General features: G+C 38.8%; 1 protein-coding gene across 1 annotated transcript; it reads left to right on the top strand.

Annotated features, from left to right (window-relative positions):
- The first annotated feature begins 1645 nt into the window (after positions 1-1645).
- Positions 1646-18646, top strand: kdm5ba (lysine demethylase 5Ba). The gene is made up of 27 exons (XM_020642381.3): positions 1646-1937; positions 5677-5754; positions 6204-6326; positions 6432-6641; positions 7336-7461; positions 7647-7740; positions 7831-7934; positions 8083-8241; positions 8367-8486; positions 9153-9311; positions 9666-9847; positions 10004-10166; positions 10501-10620; positions 11122-11316; positions 11601-11782; positions 12145-12269; positions 12385-12535; positions 12985-13105; positions 13265-13620; positions 14779-14917; positions 15028-15207; positions 15300-15458; positions 16142-16561; positions 16693-16777; positions 16887-17074; positions 17182-17445; positions 17590-18646. Exons 1-27 carry the CDS (start codon positions 1785-1787, stop codon positions 17725-17727), a joined length of 4494 nt encoding a protein of 1497 aa, XP_020498037.1. The 5' UTR covers positions 1646-1784; the 3' UTR covers positions 17728-18646.
- Positions 18647-19285: the final 639 nt, after the last annotated feature.

The following is a 19285-nucleotide window of genomic DNA, read 5'->3' as shown; positions in this document are numbered from 1 at the left end:
AGAAAATCCAAATCATATGAAAACATAAATAACAGACAAATATACTTCAAATGTTCATGGGACTTATTTAATTAAATTAATGGTGCTTGGTTAGGTTAAAGATGGCAATTCACATTTGAATAGAAATTAGATTGCCTTTTTCCTTTTTATTTTTAAATATTCTTTGAGATAAATAAAATACAACAGCTTCTTTAAGATGGTGTTCCTTATACCCTATCTAACCTACAGACATCACAGGAACAGGTTACAGGATGATCTGTGAATTCTTCAGGAAAGAAAATGTCAGGGTTGTTTTCGAAGATGAGTGGACCAGTCCATAAACCCAAATAATTCATTATATCAGGGTGTAGTTCTACTGTCTGCCACTAGACGTCATGGTTTCAGTATTTTAACTTATTATTTGAGGCTTCCCTTAAATGTAATGTGCACCTGTCAGCTACAGACACTTCCCCCACACTTAAATAAACCCAATAAATAATTGCTTTTTGTTTGCCTTTCAGTGTTCTTAAATATAGAGAACATTATGGATGCAGAGTGATTTATTCATATTTTTAAAGGTCTTTTGAAAATAAATGTTTTACAGAAGTTATACATTTGGAGGCCAATGCTATATAAGCGTTTAGGCATTTAACTGATGTTATCTATTATTAAAATGCTAAGAATATAGCCCAGTGTTTCTCAAACTTTTTCTTCCCGGCCTCTGTTTGGCAGACAGACACACACACTAATACACTAATCACACGGCTAGTCCTTCAGTCCTTTGCTAACAAATAATATATATATATTTTTTAATGTTTTTTTATTTTACTCTAACAACTGTCTGCCAAAACTGAACAATAACAACTACAGTGGGACAGCAAACTAACAAGCGCTTATCATATTTCGTACTTTTTACCTTTTTATAGGGGTATATCTGTTGCCGAGTCGGAACTAAGGAACTGTGTAGGCCTAATTTTAAAACCAGATATGAATAGATAAAAATGAAATTGTGAACATATGACTTCAGTCTCTACCAATCAACGAGCTCCTCTCTTGACCATTTAAAAAAGAAGTCCCGGTCAGCGCGCATAGATCTAGTAGGTGTGTTCGATTACAAAGCCCAACGTTCCGTCTGATACGTCTATTATTTCGGTCGGGCCGGGCGGGGCGAATGAAGAGCCGTGTCCAACTAATCCCGTCATTTCAAAGCGAATTTCGCAAATACGCGTGTCAAGAAGGTGAGAAAATCGAACTCATCCAGTAAGGGGAGAGATCATCTGAGATAAAACCATACAGCCAATAATCGGTTTTATTTAACTAGTGAGCATTGTTCCAAAAAAGCCTTGACTGTTAGAGGGAAAATTGTATTGTGGGATAAAAGCACATGATTGTAAAGGCTGTTACTCAGCTACAATACACTTCTACATGCATATAACTCCTGGCAAGAGGCCTACAACGTGAAAGTATCTGTGTAGTAAATAGAAAAATAATAAACACGCCATAATTACTTGTAAAACGAGCATGTAACTGTGTTTTGTCGCATAATGACGCCACAAATAGGATGTAAAATGCCCCTTTCATGAAAACATAGCTAGTGTCTACTTTTTGAAGCGGAGGCACACGGTCTCTGACTGTCCTCCCCCCCCCCCCTCTCGTCTCCAACTAGATAATTCGTCTTTGAGTTCAATGAGTGAAGAGTGGACATGAACTGAACGGATACAAGTTGAAATAGCTTACTGAGCATATTCCGCTCGAGGAAGCCCCTCAGAAACATTTCCAGCTGCAGTCATACCGAAGATGAAACGATGACTCAACCACAACTGAATGAGTTCATTCCCCCACCGGAGTGCCCTGTTTTTGAGCCCAGCTGGGAGGAATTTGCCGACCCCTTTGCGTACATCAACAAAATAAGACCCATAGCAGAGAGAACTGGCATCTGCAAAGTCCGTCCGCCACCGGTAAGTGTTTCTTAAATCAACACCGTTGTTAAATGACACATAAATGCGGGGTTTGCTTCAGCCGCTGCTCGATATTTAGCTTGCAAAGTTGTGTTTGTAGACAGATTTCAACATGGCGGATTGCGGCTGCTGCTCGTAGTCAAGGCTCGGAGAGTGTTGTGTTTGCATCAACGTTAGTAAAGCTAAAGAGGAAATCTGTCAAGTTTAAGGACTACCATGTCTTTTATTACAGAAACTGTTTTAAAAGACCGACATTTATAGAAAATAACCCAAACGAAGAAGTTAGCCTCTACAGAAATAAAAAATAAAAAGAAATAAAAAAAAGAAATTGTTTACGTTTGCGCAGAATTAAATGCTTCCTGGACTTTGAGGACGGAAATAGCACACAGAGATTTAAACTAGTCATTAGACCACGACTTTTAAGACATTTTGTCAACAACATATAAGATTAACTTTCCGAGCAGGATTTGACGGATTTAGCTTTTGTGAGGTAGCCAAACTAATGTAAATTATGTGATGTAAATTAGGCCTCTTTTTTTATTTTTTGAATCTTTATGGCTGCAGAGTTCTGACATCTTTTTGAACGCTGGCTGTGGTTACGTACGTGCTCGGTGACCGACTGTTTATGGAGACATCGGACTCGGTTTCTGTTTTATATCTGCTTTTGTTATTTATTTCTGTTTTAATTAATTAATTCGACGATACTGAGTCCAACGTTTGTTAACTGTATAAATTAATTCGTTTAAAAATAAATAAATAAAAACTCATCCTTGTATTATGAGACACTCTCGGGACAGTGTCATGTCTTATATAATATATATATATTTTTTTAATGTATTTTTTAATTGGAGCATTTTTTGTCCCTAGAGAAACGTGCCTTTAAATATACAATATTTTAGAGCGAAAAGATAGGAAAAAGTTAGTGAATTTCTATCTAAAATGAATCTCACCTTTTTAATGATTCATTGTGAAGACAGAGGGCTGATAACCTTATTCAAGGGTGTGTCCAAGCATCCATACAAAGTCCATGAACCCCATTTTCTACTCAGTTAAACTATTTTAATGTTTTATTCCGTAAAGTAGCTAGTCAGTGCGTCAGTATATGTACAGTCTGTGGTATAAACACATTAAGCTACCGCATGGAAATTGTTTTCAGCAGACAACGAGGCAAACCTGAAGTAGCAATGAGGAAGCTGTAAAAGTCCATTTTGCTAGGTTAAACAGGGCGAGCAGGGTGGGTTGTAATATTACCAATTTGGCGTCTGGTTGGTGCTTGGTACTCCAAAAGGAAAACCTCATTTAAAGGCAAGACTAAAAAATGTGCAACCATTGTAAGCAAAAGAAAGTCATACATCTAAAATGTTTTTATCAATGATTTTTATTTTTTTATTTTTTTAAAGTTCTTCATGCCCCTAAACAGCTACGATATCTCATTACAAGGTTGTTCATGTTTAGCATGGCCATGACAAGTTTTAAGACAAACCAAACGCCATATACCAAGAAGTAGCATGTGAAAGTCTTCACAAGCAATTTTTGGGTCAAATTCCATCATTTGTTCTGAATTCTGTAAGCACCATTGTTTGGCGGCCTGTGATATTCACCAGCCGTTTCTGAAATTCAGACCAAAATTTTGCATTTGAGGTTCGTGTGTGGGCCAAACAAGCCACTAAAATAAAATCCTAAATCCTTCAGCAATGTTTATCTAAGCTCTTGTGGGTGTATTTATGGTGGTAACTGTGTGTAACTGTTGTGTTTGGTATTCTTTGTACTAATAGGACAGCATTGAGCCACACAGGCTTATATCTATCAGGCGACCTTTTTGATTTTGTTTGTTTTTCTCCTCTCTTCTTTTTTGTTAACAGAAAGGAAAAAGTCATTGCACCAAAACCTGTTTTTGTTCAGTGATTTCTAGGTGCACAGCTTGTGGTCAGAGTTTCCTCAGAGGTTTTGTGTAGGTCGTACTTTGACTGTGTTGGCAACAAATGCAAATAATTTTCAACGATATCTTGAGACTGTTTTTGGTTGACTCCTCTCTGTTAGTAATGTCATCTACAGTACTTGTTGTAAGGCTAGTAGTGTTCAGACCAAACTTTCTGTTTTAATCCCACTGCTGTGGTCACACTGGTCAGACTTGTTGTGGAAGGATGTTATATTTCCATATGTTTCAGAGTGATTTGTTTTAATTTGTGTGAAGACATGTGTGGTTGTTCTAGTCTGGCTTTGTGAACAGATGATACAGCTACTATTGTTATCCCTACTCTGACAGCATTTCCGTCATTCTAAAACAATAAAAGCACATCCAGCCTCAGCTTTAGCCTTATTTCCAGACCGCACTGAGGCAGTTCACATGATCAGTAACATATTTTGGCACATTCCCTTTTTATTGCAAAGTGCTATCAGTTAAAGTCTGGTGGATTTCAAACAAAACTTAGACCCTGTATAAATACATACAAACAATACACAAAATAATGTTTCTCCCTGAATCCCTCTATGCTATGAGTGAAAGTTGAAATAAGTAAAATTCATGAAATTTAAATATTTTAAAGCCTGAAGATCTGGGTTGTAGTTTTGGCCTTGGAGCAGTAATCCAGTTTGGTATAAAAACATGTTTATATACGTTTATGATTATGAATTTGTAAATAAGTAAAGGCATGTTCATGTTTTCTGAGAACATTTAATTGTGTGATGTTTGAAAAGCAAAGTTGTAACTCTCTCTCTCTCTCTCTCTGTTTGAAATGAATGTATGAATTCATAAACTTGGAAGAAATAGCTAGAATAGCTCAACTCCACTTGTTCAGAGTTGGCTCCATCACCAGCATGACAGTTTAACCAAGTGTTATCAGTTCATGAATATAAGGATTAGGCACACTAAAGGACACAAACATACACGTTCTTTGTCTCTCATTTGTAAACAGGCACACTCATGATGACAAACCAGTAGGAGTGTGGTTTTGCTTTGTTAATTATGTTAAACAGAGATCTTTTTACTGACTCTCACCACACTGATATAATATTCTTCAGTGTTGCAGGGAGTAGTGTAGTCTGTTGTGAATTTGTTTGTTTTAATGCACAGCCTGCACATTTGTATCAGACAGTTGGTGTGTTTGATCAATCTGTAACTCGGCTTGTTTGGTTACTCCCAGGACAGGCAGGACTCTGATGTTTTTGTGTTTGCTGAATGTTATTTGATCAAATGTAAGGTTATTTTGTTTACAGGCGATTGCAAACAAATGTTTTAGAACTGAACTAGTTTCACATTCTCATTTAGATTTATTTTATTTTTCTTAGGAATTGACACTCATAGTGTGGTTTGACATTCGTTCCATGATGCAGTTTATTTGAAGGCTAATCTCTGATGCTAAGCCTGTTCAGAAAATAACATACAGTAGTTTAAAAAGTAGTATATAGTCATTGCCTGTTTTTGTTTATCATCTAATTCTTCAGTAATAACCTTTGGAGCTTAATAAAACAACTTGTCTCATTTTTTGGCATTAATTGTGATTTGTCAACAAAAACAAACAAACCCTAACACCAGTCACGGAAGGGAGATAGTTGTTGTTGTTTGACTAAAGTTGTGCATCTTTCACAGGGGGCCTCATCTGCACCATGTACGCTTTGTTAAAGATTAACTAATGTGCAAAAACAATATTCTGTGTAAAAGATTTGGTTTCAGTGTGAGCATCAAAGATCTGCCGTCAATTTGTTGATACAAATGTTTTTGTTTTGTTTTTTCTCTCAGGACTGGCAGCCCCCGTTTGCCTGTGATGTTGACAGACTGAAGTTCACACCACGGATACAAAGACTTAATGAGCTAGAGGTACATTCTGTTATGTGTTTATTCCTTTTGATTTAAAACAGTGTCACTGATGTATTACTAAGAAAAAGATCCTGTCTCTTAAAGATTTAATGCTGGTATTACTTTTTTTATATATATTGCAATGGTCTTGTCTTTTTTTCACTTGGAAAATAAAAACATTGTATAGATTAAAAAATGTAAATCTGATTACTTTACTCAGTCATATTTATACATATATAAACACATTGCTAATAGTTTGGCCTGAGTAGTACAGTCTTTGTCATTAAAACTAACATTAGCCATGTTAGAAGATTGCAAGATCCATTTAAGTTTTTTTTCTTCTAAAATGGTCTTAGAGCAGTTTATGATAGGATAGTGGTTACTGATCCTTTTTAGTTTTCATACTTTTTGCCATTTCAAAACTATTATGTTGAATGTTCAAAATGAACTTTGTCCCTTTTTATGTTCAGGCTCAGACCAGAGTGAAGCTCAACTTTTTGGATCAAATTGCAAAATTCTGGGAGCTTCAAGGATGCACTCTGAAAATTCCTCACATGGAGAGAAAGATTTTGGACCTCTACCAGCTGAATAAGGTAAAAGATGCAAATCCTGGCAGTTTTCATATCAGGACCCAGATTTTATTTTTTAATAGTAAATCAACACATTCAAACCTAATGCATACTTCCTCTATTTGTCAGCTGGTGAATGAAGAGGGAGGTTTCGATGCAGTGTGCAGAGAGAGGCGCTGGACAAAGATATCAGTTAAGATGGGCTTTGCTCCTGGCAAAGCCATTGGCTCACATCTGAGGGCGCACTATGAAAGGATCCTCTACCCATACAACGTGTTCCAGACTGGAGACAATCTGCCAGTACATCCTGAAGCTCACTTTAAGTCTTCAACAGGAGAGGTGCACAAACTAGACTTTTTGTAAACAGAGGAGTTGATGTTTATCACAGACACAGTTATCAAAGAGCTTATTAGTTTCAGTTGTTATTGACACTTTCATCAGGGGGGGGTTCATTGCTGTCTGAAGAGAGAGGACAAACACTAACATGTTTGTTCCACCAAGGAACAACTAAGCATTTGATTATTCGTCAAATTCAAAGACTTTGGTATTTGTTTATATTTAACCACATAAATGTTTATAATATTCTTAGATGTCCTCTTACTGTGACATTTATGAGGCGAATAATAATAATCTTGTTTTTATATAACGATGGTTAGTGTTTCTGCCTCAAATTGATTAAAATGTGACCTTGCTGCCCCCACTGTCAGAAAATATGTAATTAACATCTATTGGCACCGTGTTGAAATGTAAGGAACAAATCTTTTTGTGAAATGGTCATGATGGTGGAAAGCTCTACACTCTCACTGATATCCCACATGGTGTCTTTTAAAAAAAAATGTGTGTCATAAAGCAGACAGTTGTTTGTTTTGCATTGTCTTACTCTATATACATTGGAGCATTGCATTGATTCTTTTACTTTTACGTTAATGCTGTAAATAAAATGGAAAATGTTTTGGATTTTTGTTGACCTTTCTATCACAGGTTATTCTGTGCCTTGTCATTTTTCATCACATTAACTTGCTTCTCTTTGCAGAGAGCCACCTTGACCAATGACACTAAAGATAGGGAGTACACCCCTCATGACCTGCCGCAGAGACAGTCTGTCCAACCTCAGGAGACCTGCAGTATCGCTCGCAGAGCAAAGCGGATGAGATCAGAAGTGAGAATTATCATTCCCTCTGTTTAATGCATTCTGGGTTTGATTTGCGAATGTATATTCTTATAGTTAGATGTGCGTATCAAAAAAAATGTTGTACTCATATGGTAGATAAGCTGAATCTTAATACATATTATGTAAAAATACAACTTGTGTTCCCTTTCTGACTTTCACTGTGCCTCTGACAGAGAGGGTGTGTTAAAACTGAGCCTGGGGAAGTCCGTGAGAATCGTCCCAATCTCAGGAGGAGGATGGGAACATATGCTGCCAAACATGAACCAGGTAAAACAAAGCAAGCTATTCTGTTTGTGAATGTTTTGGTTAAAATGACTTGTACTTGCAGAAAATCTTCACTTTGTCCTTACTTTTCAGTGAGGATGGCGATCACTGAGGTGAAAAAGGAGCCAATAGAGCAGGTGGATTGCACAGATCACGAAGAAACTGTGTTAAATAAAATAAACAAACCCACTAGTAAAGTAAGTATAATTTTTGGTACTGAAATTTTTGTTCATTTAGTTTCATTGTGCTAACAAAGATCGTTCAGCCATGTTATATACAGCACAGTACGACACTATAACACATATCACAGAAGGACAGCAGCATTTAAATCTGTTGTCTGCTCAGGTGGACCAGTATATGTGCCTTGTGTGCGGCTGTGGGACTGCAGAGGACCGCCTGCTGCTGTGTGATGGCTGTGACGACAGCTATCACATCTTCTGTTTGATCCCCCCCCTCCATGATGTTCCCAAAGGAGACTGGAGGTGTCCCAAGTGCCTGGCTCAGGTGAGCTGCACAGTCTCTGCTTGTAGTGATCTACATCCTGGCAGAATTATAGTGGGGGAGAACAATTATAATCACATAAGTTAGAAGTATTTTAAATTATATATTTCATGTTTGATTTGTTACAGGAATGTGGCAAACCTCCTGTCGCTTTTGGCTTCGAGCAGGCGAGCAGGAGCTATAACCTCCAATCTTTTGGCGACATGGCCGATTCCTTCAAGTCTGATTATTTCAACATGCCAGTTCATGTAAGTTTACATCACCTGTAATATGTGTGTTTCCACTTCAGTTAGTCACTACACTTTACCCGAGTCACTGGTTAAGGTCTGATGTGTTGACATCAGTTTAAACGGATGTTTTAAGGTCATTGCGTTGGAAATATATGGATATAAGTTTCTCTTTCTCTCATGTGAATTGATAAAAGAACAGTTATAACAGAAATAAATACAGAGATTTGTATAAAGATACATTTGGCACATCGTATGCAGAAGTTGTTTGTTGTTGTTGTTTCTGGTGTAATAAAGGGTTGTCGTTTCAAGCCCTGACCCCTAAAGCTTTTCAATGAATTAAATGATTCTTTTTGTTTTTGTTGTGTTTTGGAAAAATATGTTGAGAATAACAAAGCTGGTCTGTGTGTGCTATCAGTTTTTATGACTGGTCTCTAACAAAAAAAATGCTTTGATAAAACACTGGCAGAGAGGGTTCTGTTTGTCTTATCAAAACTGTTCACGCCCTCTTTAGCATAAATGCTGATTCCCAGAAAAACCACACAATGTGCTTGTTGTGTTGCAGTTATGCCAAAAATACTGAAGTTTATTTGTCTCAATTTGTAACAAAACTATCTTTGGTTCCTAGATGCATGTTAATGCAGCACAAAATCACAACATGCCTTTTCTTTCTTTTGTGCATTTTAGATGGTTCCTACTGAGCTGGTGGAGAAGGAGTTCTGGCGTCTAGTCAGCACCATCGAGGAAGACGTCACTGTGGAGTACGGAGCAGACATCGCCTCCAAGGAGTTTGGGAGTGGTTTCCCTGTAAAGAACAGTCATTTTGAAGTCGCTCCTGAGGACGAGGTACTATCTGTCAGATGTTAATTTGAGTTTTGAACTTCAATTACTGAACTTGAATGTTACTTGAAACTACATAAACCCTTATCTCTCACTAACACTGTATGTAAACACAAGTGGCTACAGGATTATAAAAGGGTGTTTTGTCGTATCACATATCTAAAAACATACCCAGTCTTAATATAAAAGTAAACAACTTTCAGTATTTCATAAACCATTATAGATGTGCTGGTACTTTGTAAAAATATTTCTAGATACTGCTCAGGTGTCCTCCTGGATAACTTAAGATATGCCAGAGCGACAGGGATGTATTTTAGTGAAAAGTTTGGTGGAGTTTTGAGACCTGTCTCTGACCTGCAGCATTACCTGAGCAGCGGCTGGAACCTGAACAACATGCCGGTGCTCGATTCTTCAGTGCTGACTCACATTACAGCTGACATCTGTGGGATGAAGTTACCCTGGCTCTATGTGGGCATGTGCTTTTCCTCCTTCTGCTGGCATATCGAGGACCACTGGAGCTACTCCATTAACTACCTTCACTGGTAGAGTGTACTCTCCAAATGCTCTTGTGTATCTGTCTATAATAGGACATTTAAATGTACACCTTTACACACTAGAATCAATCTGGTATATTTACAACAAATGCAGTGAAGTATTATGTTTTTTTTTTTTACTGAGAGTTTTGACCTCATGTGCAGGGGGGAGCCAAAGACGTGGTACGGTGTTCCTGGTTATGCTGCAGAGCATCTTGAGTCTGTCATGAAGAATCTGGCACCTGAGCTGTTTGAGTCCCAGCCAGACCTCCTTCACCAGCTGGTCACCATCATGAACCCCAACACACTGATGAACAATGGCGTCCCGGTAAGCTGCTGCTGCACTCATTCATAAATCATCACATTAAAATGTCTAAAACAAAGCGGGAGCTTTATCCACTTAGTGAATATGAAGTGCAATACGAAGATGTGGAGCATCCACTTACTGCAGAGAGCACACCAGTAAATTTAAATCAAATTCATTGCTCAGCTGGCCTAAACAAACTAGATTTCTATTTGAAATGTTGCATTTTTAAAAATGAAAATAAATATAAATCCAGACTACAGATGACTTTCTAACTAGCAAACAGTTATGGTAAAACTGAGGCATTTTAATACACGCAACTTGTAACTTTTCTGTCGTATTTCTGATTTATAACTAGATCTATCGGACCAACCAGTGTGCAGGCGAGTTTGTCATCACTTTCCCTAGAGCTTACCACAGTGGATTTAACCAGGGTTTCAACTTTGCTGAAGCAGTCAACTTTTGCACCATGGACTGGGTAAGAACATCTGTTTGCGTCTGTTTTCCTTGACATGTTTTTTTTTTTACTCAGAATGTTGTGCTTTCACACCAGCCCCTAAAATAATTTTTGTATAATCAGAAAAAAAAGAGTGAAATATTGTATGATTGCTTTTAATAGCTTTTAAAAGCTTATTTGTAAAGCAATAGCAACAGTCTGACATACAGCTAGTCTGCCTCGTAAGTTCATACCAAGCGACAACCTCCGTTTCATAACTCACCCAATTAAATTTGATAATGGATACAGCTTATGCATAATTAGGGATTTGACTGAAATGACTGCAAGCAGCCGCCTTGTAGCGCTTTGTCAGGAGACTTGAACACGCCTCAGCTCCAGCTCTTGGCCTGTTAGGTTGACTGAAAGTTCCCTCCAGAAACCAATGGCTGACTTCATTCAGGCTTTGTCCATGTTTATTGACAGTCTATGGTTCCTTCTGGCCCATCTCTTCTTAAAAGTCTAACTCCAAATATTTTCCGACAGATGCCCATTGGCCGAAACTGTATAAGCCATTATCGCCAGCTGAGCAGGTACTGTGTCTTCTCCCATGATGAGATGGTTTGTAACATGGCCTACAAAGCTGACACGATGGACGTGGAATTGGCGTCTGCAGTACAGAAGGAGATGATAGTCATGGTCCAAGAGGAGGAAGAACTAAGAGAGAAGATTAAGAAGATGGTGAGATGGTCTTATCTTAATGTTACATTGTGTCGTTTTGTAAAAGATTAGTGGATAAAGCTCAGAAACAGCAGGGTAAATGTTTAATTTTATTGGCACTCAAGATTTATTTGCCACAAAATATGCAGCTGGCTGAAAATCCGGTCACATGCCGATCTATCAGTGCACCTTTAATCATGATAGATGCTTTAGAGTAGTAGACTATTTGTGTCTGGTGCACATCTGTCTCATTAAGGTCCTCTGTGGCACCCGAGCTTCTAATAACTGTGAATGTTTATCCCAAGGGTGTGGTGCAATCTCGACAAGTTGATTATGAAGTGCTCCCAGACGAGGAGCGGCAGTGCTGCAAGTGTCGGACCACCTGCTACCTGTCTGGCATCACCTGTGCCTGCAGTCCTGGCAAGACAGTTTGTCTGTACCACACCCAGAACCTCTGTTCCTGTCCTTATAGCAACCTTACACTCCAGTGAGTCTTCAGTAACCACAACAACTAAACACAATCCCACCTTCACTGTTATTATGAATCACCTGCAAGTGTGGATAATGTTCCTTTTTTGGATGTGCAATGCTACCTACAGTATATCACGTTTTTTTCCCCCAAAGTAATTAAAATGAAAAATGTTCTTCTTTTTTTTTGAATAGCTAGAATCAAACATGCAGAATTGTCATTCTTCTTAAGTTTGGAAAATGCTCTAGGCCTTCCTTCCCATCCAGAGTATTTTGAAATGGAAATGTTTTTTTTTTAATTACCGGTTTATGACATTCGGAAGGAATAAAAATACTTTTCTCTGAGCCTTGTCAAATGCCTTGTTGTGTCTGTTCCTGCAGTTATAAGTTTACACTGGATGAGCTGTATCCCATGAGGGCAGCGGTGAAGCTGCGCGCAGAGTCCTATAAAGACTGGGTCTTTAATGTGAAGGAAATCCTGGAGAACAAAGGAAGCAAGAAAAGAGGTCAGGATATTAAAAGGAAAAATTCTGTACTGCAAAACTGAGTGATTCCAAAAATTCCCTTTACCTATGCTGTTTTATAATCTTATATCTAATGATTTGTACTGTAATTTGTCAGGTTTGGATGAGCTGCACAGTCTGGTGGAGCAGGGAGAAACAAAGGCCTTTCCACAGACCAGCCTCCTGGATCAGCTACGTGTAGTTACCTCTGAGGCTGATAAAGTTGCTGTGATGGCACAACAGCTTCTCAATGGAAAGAGGCAGACAAGGTACAGTACTACAAAAAGAGATTTCAAGTTCATCTCTTAGTGTGGTAATATTGTGCCACATGACTTCTTCATTTTATTATGAATAAAAAACACACCGTAGCACAGTCAATATCCATTTACATAAGTACATGTTTAGATGCGCAGATGGCCTAACGGTAAGGTTGCACCCCATGTATGGAAGCTATTGTTCTTCAATCAGAACAATCCGGTTCAAATCCGGCCTGTGGCTCCTTTCCTGCATGTCATTACCCACTCTCTCTCTCCCTGGTTTCCTGTTATATCCACTGTCCAATCAAATAAAGGCAAAAAGTCCCAAAATAAATAATTCAAAATACATTAATAATTACATGTCTGCTTACATTCAACATTATATAATTGTATAATGATGGATCAGTCAAGTTGTATTTGCTTTTTTTAGATCATTTGAGGAGTTTTTGTGTTTATTTTAGGTATCGTTCTGGTGGAGGAAAATCTCAAAACCAGAATGAGTTGACTGTGGAGGAGCTGAGGTCGTTTGTACGACAGTTTGACAGCCTGCCGTGTAACATAAGACAGGCTCCTTTACTAAAGGTTAGTTTTGATAAGATGCACCATCTTTGATTGTTCTACTTTTCTATATTCCTTAATCTTTAAATTCAAGTAATATAATTAATAAGTGTTATTCATTTGAGTGAACCTGACTTTGGTTTTGAATGAAATCCCTAAATTCTGGTTTGATTTGATCTCCAGGACCTGTTGACCCGTGTCGATGACTTCAAGCAGCGCAGCGAACGTCTCCTCTCTGACGAGTCTCCCAGCCCACAGGAGCTGCAGGAGCTGCTGGACGTGAGTCTTGGTCTGGACGTGGAGCTGCCCCAGCTGCCACTGCTTAGAGAGAGACTGGAGCAGGCTCGCTGGCTGGAGGCTGTGCAGCAGGCCAACAGCCGTCCAGAGAGCCTCTGTCTGGACACCATGAGGAGGCTGATAGACCAGGGCGTAGGCCTGGCCCCACATAGCTCTGTGGAAAGAGCCATGGCTCGCCTGCAGGAGCTGCTGACTGTATCAGAGCAGTGGGAGGAGCGGGTACTTGGCCTCATGGAATCCAGGTGAGGACGTAGACCACTGGTTTAACATTTCAAAATGTTTTTCACTACTTTGATGTCTTCATGTAACAACCTGACTAAGATGGAGAAAAAGAGTAGACAATCCCTCTGGGTTCCTGCAGATCCTTAACGTCTTTAATTAGGTTAAAAAATAAGACATTTAAGACCTTATATTTCAAAAACCTATGAGAGGTCTGAGACATTTCTGAATACATTATCAAATCTTCACTGTCTATATTACATGAATGGATTTTTCAATATCCCTTAATTACAGCCAGCTACATTCTATTGTGTTTTCTAATGAAATAGTTGTTACATACAAGTTGCTACTCGCTGCCCTTTGGAAGAACTTGCCTCTGCTTCAAACCAGTATGTGCGTGAGAATAAATATCTGTTTGACTGTGTCAACCATCACCTGCAGGCTGTGTGAGTGTGGAGAGGCGGGCGTGCTCACCTGAGAGAAGCCTTCAGTGTTTGATAGATATGAGCAACATAGTTAAAGACTAGAAGAAGTAGTCTCCTAGTAGACTAGAAGTGATTATTCAGCACCCTGATGCGTTAGGTAGGCCTATCAATAAATCAACGTACTCTCTTAAACAGATCAGCATTTTAGTCTGTGATACACAACCCCAACGTACTGTGAGGTAATCACCTTATTGTGGTGAAATCTGCAAACACATATTTCATGTTTGTTATTTAAAGAAAGTGAGTTCACTTTAATGCTCTCCAGTTTTAAACTGGGTTGTTTTATGTTAAAGACAAATCTCATTAAAGGATTGATTGAGTTTACTGCTTTAACATTAAACTACCCAGTTTTAGATAGTAAATATTGATGTGATTTCCTTTTTCATAATTGGTGAATACTTCTGCAACAATTTGTGATGAATATTCAGACTGCAAGTATAGAAGTGTAGTGAAATTTCTCTAGACCCGGCTGGCTAGTTTTTAACATTTTATCCCCTATTAGGTCATAATCATGCAACAGTGCTATTTTGTTAAGTAAATAAACCTTGTGGATTGCTCTATTGGTTGAAAAACTTTTTTATTAAAGTCAACGAGTAGCAAGTGGCGGTGGGCAGCGTTAGAAGACAAACCTTCATTTTTAATCATTTTATTGAGAAAAAAATGGCTTAGATTTTCTTGGTTTGGGTCCCTTCACAGGCCACATCACAGCATAGAGACACTAGAAGCTGCTCTACTGGAAGTAGAAAATATCCCTGCCTATCTGCCCAACTGTCTGCAGCTGAAGGACGTCGTCACCAAGGCCAGGGAGTGGCTGCATGAAGCCGAAGCACTCCAGGTGAAAAATTATTCAACTTAGGACACACTGAATGTTTTCAGCCTTTAACTCAGCCGCACCCTTCCACCACCTCAAACCAAGTGTTAAGTGTTATGTGTGTATGCTTGCAGCTCGGGGGGCGTATTCCTGTGCTGGACAGCCTCTCTGAGCTGGTTCTCGGAGCAGAAAGTATCCCAGTGAGACTCGACCCACTGAATAGACTGGAGGCACTCGTGAGTGATATCCAGACTTGGAAGGAGACCGCGGCAAAGACATTCCTACTGAAAAACTCTCCTTTCTCTCTCCTTGAGGTAAACAAATATTAGTAAGGTTGCTCATTTCAAAGCTGTGTTCCAAATATTTTAGGGCAAATAACTATAAATGTTTTCTTTTGGATTTACAGGTGCTGTGTCCGAGATGTGACGTAGGAGCTGGATATCAGAAGTCAAGATCTAAGAAATCAAAAGAAGCTGCACAAATCTGTAAAAAATCTTCAACAAAGCTTGATTCTCTGATTGACGTGGAGAGAGCTCTGTCTGAGAGCAAGGACTCTGCCTCTGCAGTGAGTGTTGCAGAACAATTTCACTTTTTACTACACAAACAAGGATAATTTGCTGCAGTATTCAGGGCAGTAAAATTGTCATTATTGTCATTTTCATAACTGAAAACTGTTCACCTTTTTTCAACGGGTAAAGCTTTTTTTTTTTGCACTCAGCCAGACTATCTTTAAATCTAGCTCTGAGTCAACGTTTAACACTATGGTTTAATTTCTGCCAAACAACAACTTCTAACTTCAATAAGTGTAGGCTACCTTGAGTCTGCTTTTTGAAATGCACTTTGCAGTGTATTAAGATCATAACACGTAATGCAGAGACTCAACATGTAAGAAAATGTCCCTAAATAATATAAATTCCCTCATTACATGACACCTTCACTACATGGCAGGTTTCTCCCACAGTGTTTATGGATACAACATTCCAGGTTATCCTTGGAACTCCTGTCTCTTTGTACTGTCACACAACCAACGGCAAATGTGATTTTTAACCATCATTAAAGGAGAAAACACAATTTAATCAACATTGACTTGTAAACATCTGACAGAAATATTTTAGAAATGCAAAGTCTAATTTTGAAATGAATAATGAAAAGATTGATCTTGTTTTTACTGCGCTGTGCTGTGCTGCTGTTCTGTCTGAGAGACGGATGTATTCTCACTTTAAATCATTTTATTTTTCTCCTTCACAGATGGCCACTCTCGCTGAGGTCCACCAGAGGGAGATGGAAATCTTGATGGCTCTTCGGGTTTCAAATGAGTCCAAGCTTCTTTCTGCTGAGAACTGTTGTGCACATAGTGTTTGTGTTTGCCAAAAGGCCCCTTTGGGTGCCATGGTCCAGTGTGAGCTCTGTCGAGAAGTTTTCCACAGCAGCTGCATTACGACAACCACAGAGCTTGAATACAGCCAAGCCTGGCTCTGCCCGCTTTGCCAGCGGTCGAGGAAACCTCCTCTAGACAAGGTTCTTCCCCTGTTGGCTTCGCTACAAAGGATTCGGGTTCGACTGCCAGAAGGAGATGCGCTGCGGTTCCTCATCGAGAGGACAGTGCAATGGCAGCACAGAGTTCAGCAGGCCTGCTCAGAGGGAGTGCTGGAGAAAGTTTCAAAGACGGTTAGTGGAAAACATGATGAATAAAATGACTCTCAAATTGTCTGATAGCTTTGTTTGTGACGGTATTTAAATGCTGTTTTAGAAATGCTGATCTTTAAAAGAATGCTGAAGCTGACTATTCTTTATTTCAGGGGAAAGTCCGGTCATCTTCTCATCTGCCTCAGGAAAGAAATGGTTCCATTTTTTACACGGAGCAGCAGTGTGTTCCTCTCCAGGGTCTGTTTGAAACCTTAAAACAATTCATATTTATGAATACCTTTTATTTTATTTTTTATTTATCCTCTGAACTTTTTATATATTTTTTTGTCTACCATATTTGTCATAGGCCTCGGTCCTGAGCTGGAGGAGCTGCTTGTGGAGGGTTTCCTCCTGCAGGTCACTTTGCCTGAAACCGAGCAGCTGTACAGATACCTGCTGTACAAACTGGCCCCCCTGCCATCACAAAGCCCCCCCTGTGAGAACGACACAGACGAAGAGCGACAGTCGAATAAAGGGAGCCCCAACCACAAAAAGGTTTCAACAACTCATGTCTTATTTTCTTTCTTGAGGATCATATGCTCAATAACACTTGATATATGGAATCACTGCTCTTCGGTATATTAACTGTTTCTTCCACACAGAATGGAGTCTCAAGTCTTAAAAAAGAGTTGGTGAACGGACAAAGCAAAAGAACCAAGCGGCGAAAGGACAGCTCAGACTCTCAGCACAGCGAGAAGGCCAAGAAGAGCCGCAAGAAGAAGTCAAAGAAAAGCAAAGAGAGGAGTGAAGAAACCAAGAGGACTTGTTCTCCCACACACACAGTGTCAGACCACACTCCTTCAGACTCAGAGGAGGACTTCTCACTGTGTGCTGCACCATGGTGCAGAGAGCCAGAGGGTGACGAGGTGGGTTTTTCTATCACTGCACTATAATCGGGGTTATAATGATTCATTGATGTCTATGTTTAGATTTACAATGTACAGATTATGATGCTGTGAGAGAAATGAAAAAGATTTTTTAGAAAAGTGTCTCCTCTTACTTCCTTTTAGGTAAACTGGGTCCAATGCGACGGCAGCTGCAATCAGTGGTTCCACCAGGTCTGTGTAGGACTATCTGCTGAGCGAGCAGAGAAGGAGGACTATATCTGTATAAGCTGCACACAGCCGGACTATGACCGAGGAGAATGAAGACCAAAAAAGGGACTTTGAAGGACCAGCAGTTTTTGCTGCAGGCCACAGCACTTAAGCCCACACCTGAACTCTGTGGCTCCTCCCCTTTACCTTCTGGCTTGCCCCTAGTGAACATGGTGCTATTTACTGTTATTTCCAGTCTTACAGAAGACTTCTGTCACTGTTTTTCCTAATGGCTGGTTTTCTCAGCCAATCAACTAATCCTGAAACTTTCCAAGACTTGCTGCAGGTGTAAAATATGGCAAACTGTTTAAAGAACAGTGCAGGGATTTTTCAACCAAAAAAAAAAAAAAAAAAGTCAATTTGACATCACATTTTAGAACTGCTTTTTTTACATGCATCTGAACAATGTGAAACTTATCTTTCTCTTGTAGAGTAAAATGTATTTATCGAAGCAATAACTGAACTGATTAATTGAGGTTCAGTTTTCACCTGAGCTATATTTGTGTTTAGAAATTCTTTGATAGAAGCAAAAAACTCAGAATTAACTTTATGAATCCTTTGGCATTACACAGTTCAATTAAATATTTGTGAACAGAAATAACTTAATATCGAGAAAGCAACAACTGAACTCTGAATTTAGCTTGACATAACTCATATCCTTTAACACATCACTGACTTTGAAATCAATCATCTGCACTTTCTGCAAACGGTCCTGAAACCGTTATTACTGGCATTGGGTGTGGATAAGGTTTTGTTCACAAACTAAGTTTGAACTGTCTGACATCAAAGGAATGTACATTTTGAGTGGATTTTCCCTTTATGGTTTAGGATGAGAATATCGTGTTGGACTTAGATTTAACACATGCCGTGTGAATTTTGCCTCTGGTATATATGACTTTTTCTGCTCCTTTGGGTAAATAATATAATTCATATGTTGCGGTTTGCATTATAAAATAAAAAAAGTCTCTTCCCATTTGTGTTTGGGATTTGTTTTTGAATTACTTTTCAAATAATTTAACATTTCATCCCCAACATAGAGGGCTGCACGGTTGAAGCTGTCACTGTGGACCGTCACTAACCATGAGCATTTTTTCTTTAATTCTTTTGCTAAAAATCAAAGCATCTCGGACCTGAAGTTTACTCAATAGTTTTCTTCTAACTGGCTGATTTTTTTATATATATATATATATATATATATATATATATAGCAAGTTGACCGCTCCAAAGATACCGTTGTTTACTGAAGATATGGCAGCAATGTACATCCCTGAATGTAACTGCCTCACATTGTTACTTCGTACAACCCTTAATTATTTAAATGTTGGCTTCTATAATGGTGTTTAGAAACAAATATTCCAAAGCTAGGTTACATTTGCTGTTCAGTTTGTGTTGGCAGGATCATTGCAGAAGTCACTCAGCTGTGCATAAGTGAAAGAGTCTCACTTGTGCACACAATGAGTCAGGTTGTGATTTTATTGGTGAAAGGGGAACTGTGAAATTCAAATTGACTTAAGATTAAAAGAAAACCGTGGCAGTTAAAAGTCCTAAGACTGTGTTGGTTAACAATTTAGTATGTATCAGTAAGTACAATTGTTAACATACATTTAAACTA

This window comes from Labrus bergylta, chromosome 5, assembly GCF_963930695.1.
Source record: "Labrus bergylta chromosome 5, fLabBer1.1, whole genome shotgun sequence".
NCBI lineage: Eukaryota > Metazoa > Chordata > Actinopteri > Labriformes > Labridae > Labrus > Labrus bergylta.
The sequence above is the reverse complement of the archived record's forward strand: the minus strand, read 5'-3'. Positions and strand labels throughout refer to the sequence as shown.